Source organism: Sarcophilus harrisii, chromosome 2 (genome assembly GCF_902635505.1).
Source record: "Sarcophilus harrisii chromosome 2, mSarHar1.11, whole genome shotgun sequence".
NCBI lineage: Eukaryota > Metazoa > Chordata > Mammalia > Dasyuromorphia > Dasyuridae > Sarcophilus > Sarcophilus harrisii.
The window spans coordinates 634,000,317-634,007,962 of NC_045427.1; the positions used below are offsets into that span (position 1 = coordinate 634,000,317).

Sequence of the window (7,646 nt, forward strand, 5' to 3'; positions counted from 1 at the left end):
AGGTCAAGCTGTCTTAGATATAAATATGTGCTAGAGTCACAATGGACCAACAAGATAGACAGAGGATATGGAAGTCATGAAATTCAGGCAGAAGAGTCTAGACTTTACATAGTACACAAGAGAAAGCTAGTAAAGGCTCTTAAAACAGGGACAAAGGACAAAATTTTGAAGGCAAGCCAGTAGTACTATCATTTAAAGAAGAGCTAAAATGCAAGGTAAACTATCTAGGAAACACGAGAATAACAAGTGTAAAGTGATGAAGACAAGCTCAGGGTGCTGAGAGCAATACAGAAAAGACACCATAAATTTGAGATGCCACATATTTTAATATCTCACCTATCCTTGGAGATTACTGATCCCATTTAACTGTTCCTGACAAGTAATGTGATCTATACTTGGTCCCCCAGCTTCTGGGTAGTGTTGAGGCAGGATTCACACTCAATTCTTTGATGCCAAATCCAAAACTGTTTTCATTCCACTACATTTTTGCAAGGAGTGGGACAAAAATGTTTCAGATAAAAGGCAAAACCTGGAAGAAGACTGAATATAAAGGACAAAAGGAAAGGTACTAAAGGTAGATGGAGAGCCCGGGACACAGAATCCATCCAAACTTTATTCAGACACTAGTGGTGTGACCGAAACAAAGACACTTCAGCTCCTCTCAAGCTACTTGCAGGAGGGAATTCCTTTGTCCAGGAAATCTCCTCCATGAATGAAGCCCAGTTCCAAACCTTATCCTAACCATCTCCCCAAAGACAGTATGTAACAGGGGCCAGCTCTAAACTCTCCATACAATGGCTTCCAGTCATGTCCTTCAATGAACCAGAGACACAGATAAGTCAGGGTCTCTGACCCTGTCCAACACACTCCACCTCTAAGTGCTCTTCTGTCCTGGATCTCCTATGACTTCTTTGACTTGTATTTTCTTCAATCTCCATTGCTGAATACTTCTCCAGGTTAAGCCTGCTAACCACAAGTATCTCACTGGACAGGGACAGGTCTTGCTCTCCCTCCTCTTCTTCACCTTTAGATCTCATATGCTCTCATGGATTCAATGATGATTTCTATCTCCAATTTACTTATCAAGTCAAATCTCCCAGTGCCTCCCAAGACATCTCAAATTGGATGTGCCACAGACATCTCAAACACAAATGTCCAAAACTAAACTTCTCATTTCCCCCCAAACTCTTTCCCTCTTCCTATCTTTACTATTATTAAGGACACCACCGTTCTCTCCCATTTCCCTAGGCCTGTACCCTAAGTGCCATCCAATTTCTCACTCACTCTCCCTGTAATTTTCCAATTAGATATCGTCATATTTTTTTTTGACCTTTGTCCCATCTCTCTTATATGCCCCATTCTCTCCTTTGACACAGCCACCACCCTGGGTTAGGCCCGCATCAAAGTACAACAGCCTTATGTTTGGGCTCCCTGCTTCAGGTATTTCCTTATTCCAATCTATCCTCCAACCTGGGCAGCAAATTGATCTTAAAAATGGATTGCTCCCAGTTTTGGGGGTAAGAATTCACTATTTGACAAAAACTGCTGGGAAAATTGGAAACTAGCATGACAAACTAGGTATTGACCCACTCTTAACACCATATACCAAGATAAGGTCAAAATGGGTACATGATCTAGACATAAAGAATGACACTATAAATAAATTGGAAGAACATAGGATAGTTTACCTCTCAGACTTGTGGAGGAGGAAGGAATCTGTGACCAAAGAAAAACCAGAGATGAATATTGAGCACCAAATAGATAATTTTGATTATATTAAGTTAAAAAGTTTTTGTACAAACAAAACTAATACAGACAAGATTAGAAGGGAAGCAATAAATTGGGAAAACTTTTACATTCAAAGATTCTGGTAAAGTCCTCATTTTCAGAGTATATAGAGAATTGATTCAAATTTATAAGAAATTTATAAGAAATCAAGCCACTCTCCAATTGATAGTCAAAGGATATGAAAAGACAATTTTCAGATGAAGAAATTGAAACCATTTCTAGTCATATGAAAGGTGCTCCAAATCACTATTGAGAAGAGAAATGCAAATTAAGACAACTCTGAGATACCACTACACACTTCTCAGATTAGCTAAGATGACAGGAAAAGATAATGAAGAATGCTGGAGGGGATATAGGAAACTAGGACACTGATACATTGTTGGTGGAATTGTGAATGGATCCAACCATTATGGAGAGCAATTTGGAACTATGCTCAAAAAGTTATCAAACTGTGCATACCCTTTGACCCAGCAGTATTTCTATTGGGCTTATATCCCAAAGAGATCTTAAAGGATGGAAAGGGACCCACATATGCAAAAATGCTTGTGGCAGCCCTTTTTGAGGTAGCAAGAAACTGGAAATTGAGTGGATGTCCATCAGTTGGGGAATGGTTGAATAAGTTATAGTATATGAATGTTAGGGAATATTATTGTTCTATAAGAAATGACCAGCAGGATTTCAGAGCGACTAAATGAACTGAGGCTAAGTGAAATGAGTAGAACACGGCAACAACAGGACTATACGATGATCAATTCTGATGGATGTGGCTCTCTTCAACAATAAGATGATTCAAACCAGTTCCACTTCTTCAGTGATGAAGAGAGCCATCTACACCCAGAGAGAACAACATGGGAACTGAGCGTGCACCACAACATAGCATTTTCATTCTTTCTGTTAATGTTTGCTTGCATTTTGTTTTCCTTCTCGGGTTTTTTCTTCTTTCTAAATCTGATTTTTCTTGTGCAGCAATATAACTGTATAAATATATATACATATTTTGGATTTAACAAATATTTTAATATATTTTGACATGTATTGGACTACCTGCCATCTAGGGGAGGGGATGGGGGGAAGGAAGGGAAAATATGGAACCGGGGGTTTTGCAAGGGTCAATACTGAAAAATTATCCATGCATGTTTTGTCAATAAAAAGCTATTAAAAAATAAAATGGATTGCTGACCCCTCTCTACCTCCCACTCCAATCACTTCCAGGAGAAAAAGTAAAATCTCTTTGATATTCAAAGCCCTTTATAGTGAGGCCTGACATGTCCTCCTCCACATACTCTCGGATCCAGTGACCCCGACTTCCTGATTGCTCCTCACACAGGATTTGCTAAATCCTACATTCTCACCCACTTTCCTCTATGTCTGTAATGTTGTTCTTCATCTCCAACTCCTAGATTCCCTGGCTTCCTTTGGGTCTTAGCTAAAGTTCCACCCTCGACAGCAATTCTTTCCCTTTCCTTCATTAATCTTAAGAGTTTTCTTTCTGAGATCACCTCTGATTTTAACCTTTATATACCTAGTCTATACATAGTTGTTTATATGCTGACTCTCCCAGTAGACTGAGCTCTTTGAGTACAGACTCTTCCTGGCACCCCTCTTCTTCGTATCCTTAGCACCTGCTACAATTCCTGGCACATTATAAGCACTTAGTGCTAGATGACTGCCTGACTGACAGAGATAAGAGGTATGTGAATTAAAAAAAAACATTCTAAACAAGTAATCAAGTTGATAAAAGTATCTATGTATTAACTACAACATTTGGGATCTATTCTAAAATATTCATTAGTATATATACTGAGTTATACAATTTTTATGTTGCTAAGCAAATAATTTATTAACTTAAGTAATAAAAGAGAAACTGCTAATCTTGCTGGGAAATTTAGTTAGCAAAACAAACCGTTTCACTGATCACTACATATGATTTTACTTACAAGGACACAATGGAACATATGCAAAGAAAAAAAAAAAAGAAAAAATTCATTCAAAATGGATATATATGGCAAATGTGCCATTTCTCTATGGTGTAAACATTACATCTGTCTTCTGCCTCTGATACACAAAATACCAGTGACAATCTCAGTATGTGCCTGAACCATCTGATATAGTGCTTTAATACACAAACGCTGTACTACAAAATGTGAAAATTTTCAAAGTTTCCTCAGTTGTAACTCCTTATAGACTATGTAATAGAATTCAAATTCTATTTTGAAACTTTGGCCTTAAAATATAAGAAGCCAATGGCAGGTGTGTCATTTATAGCTAATGTTCTTCTCTCAGACAAAAAGTGAAAGATTAGTCTTGTGATGTCTCACTTAAAATCTATCTAAAAACGAAATCAATTTGACTCTACATCAATCCCCAAGAGGTAATATCAAAAAGAAAACTTTCAAGGAAGGCTAAACAAGGACAAGTTTTTAAAAAGCGGCCAAGAATGCTGCTCCCTGAAATTAAAGCATACTTTATGTGAACTGACATTAAACAGCTCTATATGAAAACTGGTTACTGAGGTTTTTAGTTTGAAAGCTGTAGTTAAGTCATAATGAAGAAACAGCACATGTTAGTAACAAAGCAATAAAAATTTTCTGATGACTTTTTTTGGTATCAAGTAGTCTTGGCTAATAATATATTCAAAGAAAGCTTCAAGAAAATTATTAAAGGATTAATGCACAATGCTGTGCATAAGCATGCATACTACTTGCATAAATCCCATTAACACTTGGAATCCCAGCTGCCCTGAAGTCAAGAATGCAGATGGTAGAGCTATGCTCAATGCTGGCTGGTTGAGTTTGACAAGTTCATAAATCACATGGTTTCCTTCTTCCATCTTTAACAGAACAATGCCATTTTTCATTCAGAGGAGAGTGGAATTCACTCACGTCATTAAAAAAACAATACAATAATGTTAAGTGACATATATATATATAGATTAAGGTTCTTTCTTAAGAGTATATAAATATCAGGGTTTAGTAGTTACTTGAACATAGCTGTACAGAAAAATATGGCAAAATGCTTTTAGGCTATTAAAGAACAGTTTGAGACAAACAGAGATGCTTACTAAACTGAAGAGAAGGCCAGGAAGAGCCATTTTCTTACTATAATTAGTATTTATGAAAATTACTTGGGCCAACATTACAGATAAAATACAGTGCAACTGGTGCCAAAGACTAATATCTGTATGAAAGAGTTATTCACTATTCACTTGCTACAAATATTCTCCAAAGTTAGTTGACAGAAGAAATAACTCAATTTAAAGTTTTACATTCTACAGAAAAGACTTACGATGATGTTAATGACAATGAACTCTGGGCACCCATTTCATTCTAATTTTAAGACAACTCGAGCAAAAGATAATTAATTGCTAAGACCAGAGTCTGACTCATGCTCAGTCTCTTTGGAACTAACCTAAAATTAGGTTTTGTGATATATTATATCAAGTGCAATTTAACAAAAACAGATTTGAGGCTAGCAATGGAGTCAGAAATGACAGTTTTCAAATAGGGAAACCTGAAAATCTGCCAAAGGCTGAAGTACTCAGAGAAGAATCGGACAGCTCCTTGGCTAAGGTCTTGCAGGAAGATCCTAACCCATCATCCAGTTTGCTGATAAATTCTAGCACCCAATGTGCTGTTAGCCCATGATCTCCAACTGATTAATGTCAAAAATGATCCCTCAGAACTTGATACAAAGAGAAAGAAGTGAAAGACTTGAGATCTTACTGAGAAGGCTAAGACAAGAGAATTGTTCCTACAAGAAAGGAGAGAATGACATTGAAATGCCAAGTGTATAAATTCAGAATCTGGAACTTTCATTTGTTTCATAAAGATGTTTACATCGTCAGTGGGCATTTATTATTAAGGTTTCACATAGGGCAAAATCTTTTCCCCACTAAATTTATGTGGAATTCAACGCCATAAATCATTCTGAAAAAAACACAAAGCCTAAATAAGCAGGTTAAGAAGGACTTTTTAAGGTTACTTGCATACTCTAGGATCTTTTAATGCCAGACCAAGTGAAAATTAAATCCTACATCTGTCCTAAAATTATCTACAAAAACCTACAAATGAAGTCACAAGTATTTTAGAGAATGCGAGTTAGTCACTTACTAGCTTAAAGCTGTTATCAAAGTCCCACTCTAAACAAATTAATTCTCAGCATTTGAAACATTCTAAAAAAGTCCGGTTGACTTTTATGAGTTGGTTATACATTTTAAAGGCAACTTGCCACTTAGGGATAACAAAGATTCTAATGTTTCTCAACAAATTTGTAGACAGCCTCTCTGTATAATAGAAATAACATGACCCCCAAAATGTGCAGAGAGAGGGTTTGTGGACTGACCTGGCTGTGAAACTGCAGTGGCAGTAAACTGAGTCGCCCATGGTGGATTCTTCTGTCCTCCAAATTGAGCCATGGTGAAAGACGGAAAGCTCGAGCTAGTTTTCTTCTACAGCGGAGACCTAACAGGAACAAAATTAAACCTTCTTTTAAATTCCCATCCATCTCCGCACGTCCTCATGGAGACCGGGTGCCCGGGCTGGAAGGCGGCAGCATCGGCGGGGCACAACAATTTGGAAACAGATCCCTCCGAGTGCAGGAGAAAGAAATAGACATTTGTCATCGGACAGAACGCAAGGAGTTGGGGAAGAACGCTGGAGAGTCCCGATGGGGGGTCTCCCAGCACCAGGGCTCCGAGGACTCGGAGGGGCCCAGAGCCGTCCCCCGGCCTCCCAACTCGCAGGCACCGACCGGGGCTGGGGCTCGGACCCGGGCTCCCGACTTCCGACGACCTCGGGCACTCACCCCCGCTAGCTCGGTGGTTCGCCGTGGAAACACCCCCTCCCCCTCCCCCGCCCCGGTCGGCAGCGGGGCGACCCGTGCCCCATCCGGGCCGGAGCCGGGGCACCTGGGGACTCCCGGGATGGCGAGTTCAGGCCACAAGGACGGGTGCGGGGCATTGTCTCCCGGCCCCCCCAAGTTCCAGGCGGGGCCGGGCCCGAGGACGCCGGGCCGGGGTCCGAGCCGCGGCCCCCCTCCCCCCGGGTCCCGCGCAGGCGGAGGAGCCCTAGGATCTCCAAGCACCGCCCCGGGCGGCCGGCTCAGCCCACGAGGGCCGGTGGGGGAGGGGAGCGGAGGTCAGTGCCGTCCGCCGCCCGGCCCGGGCCGCCCCCGGCCGCTCCCCGAGCCCCGGCCCGAGGCCCTGCCGCAGCCCCGAGCCCCGAGGCCCGAGGGGAGGCCCGAGGGAGGTCGGGCCTGCGCCCGCCGCCCGCCGCCCGGCACAAAAGGGGCCGCCTCCCTCCCGCCATCGCGCCCCGAGCCGTGGCCAGGACCTGCGGCCGCCCAGAGGCCTCCGGGCCGCGGCCTCCCTCCGGCCCAAAGGCGCCCGGGCCCCGGCCCGGCCTCGCGAAGCCCGCCGGCCCCCGACCCCCCGGACCGGACGTTCACCTGAGCCGGGTCGCCGCCAGAGCTGAAGCCATTTCAAACCCGTCAGGCGCCTGCGCATGCGCCGACTCCCCCCTCGCCCAGGCCCCGCCCTGGCCGCCGAGAGACGCACCGTGTTTACGTTCGGGCGGGCGCGCTCCCGGAGGCTCCCTGTCACGCTTCGTTGCCGGCCCCGGATCGCTCCTACCCGAGAGCGCGTCCGAAGCCAGGGCCGGAGGCGGGGGCAAAACAATGGGCCTGGCGACGCTCGCGCGTGCGCGCTACGGGCTCGCTCCAAGGCGGAGAGGTCGCTCTGCGGGGGTGGGGAGGTGGGGGAGGGCCGAACGCGTCACGTGACGGGACGCTCGCTGCCGCCATCTTCTTTTGAAGGTCTCCTCTAAACCTCTTGGGTGGTAACAACCGTGAGGACTTGTCTG

The 7,646-nt window shown here is 43.6% G+C and overlaps 1 protein-coding gene across 2 annotated transcripts in view; it reads right to left on the bottom strand.

Annotated features, from left to right (window-relative positions):
* CCAR1 (cell division cycle and apoptosis regulator 1) overlaps positions 1-7,422 on the bottom strand; it is a 50,069-nt gene extending 42,647 nt beyond the window's left edge. The window contains exons 1-2 of one of the 2 annotated variants that reach the window (XM_031956867.1): positions 7,343-7,422; positions 6,130-6,248 (exon numbers count right to left, since the gene is read on the bottom strand). In XM_031956867.1, the coding sequence (XP_031812727.1) occupies positions 6,130-6,202 (73 nt within the window). In that variant the 5' untranslated portion in view covers positions 6,203-6,248; positions 7,343-7,422. Of the gene's footprint in view, positions 1-6,129; positions 6,249-7,233; positions 7,298-7,342 lie in introns of those variants that run through there. The other variant, XM_003755021.4, reaches the window with a different exon arrangement.
* Between the last annotated feature and the right edge of the window lie 224 nt (positions 7,423-7,646).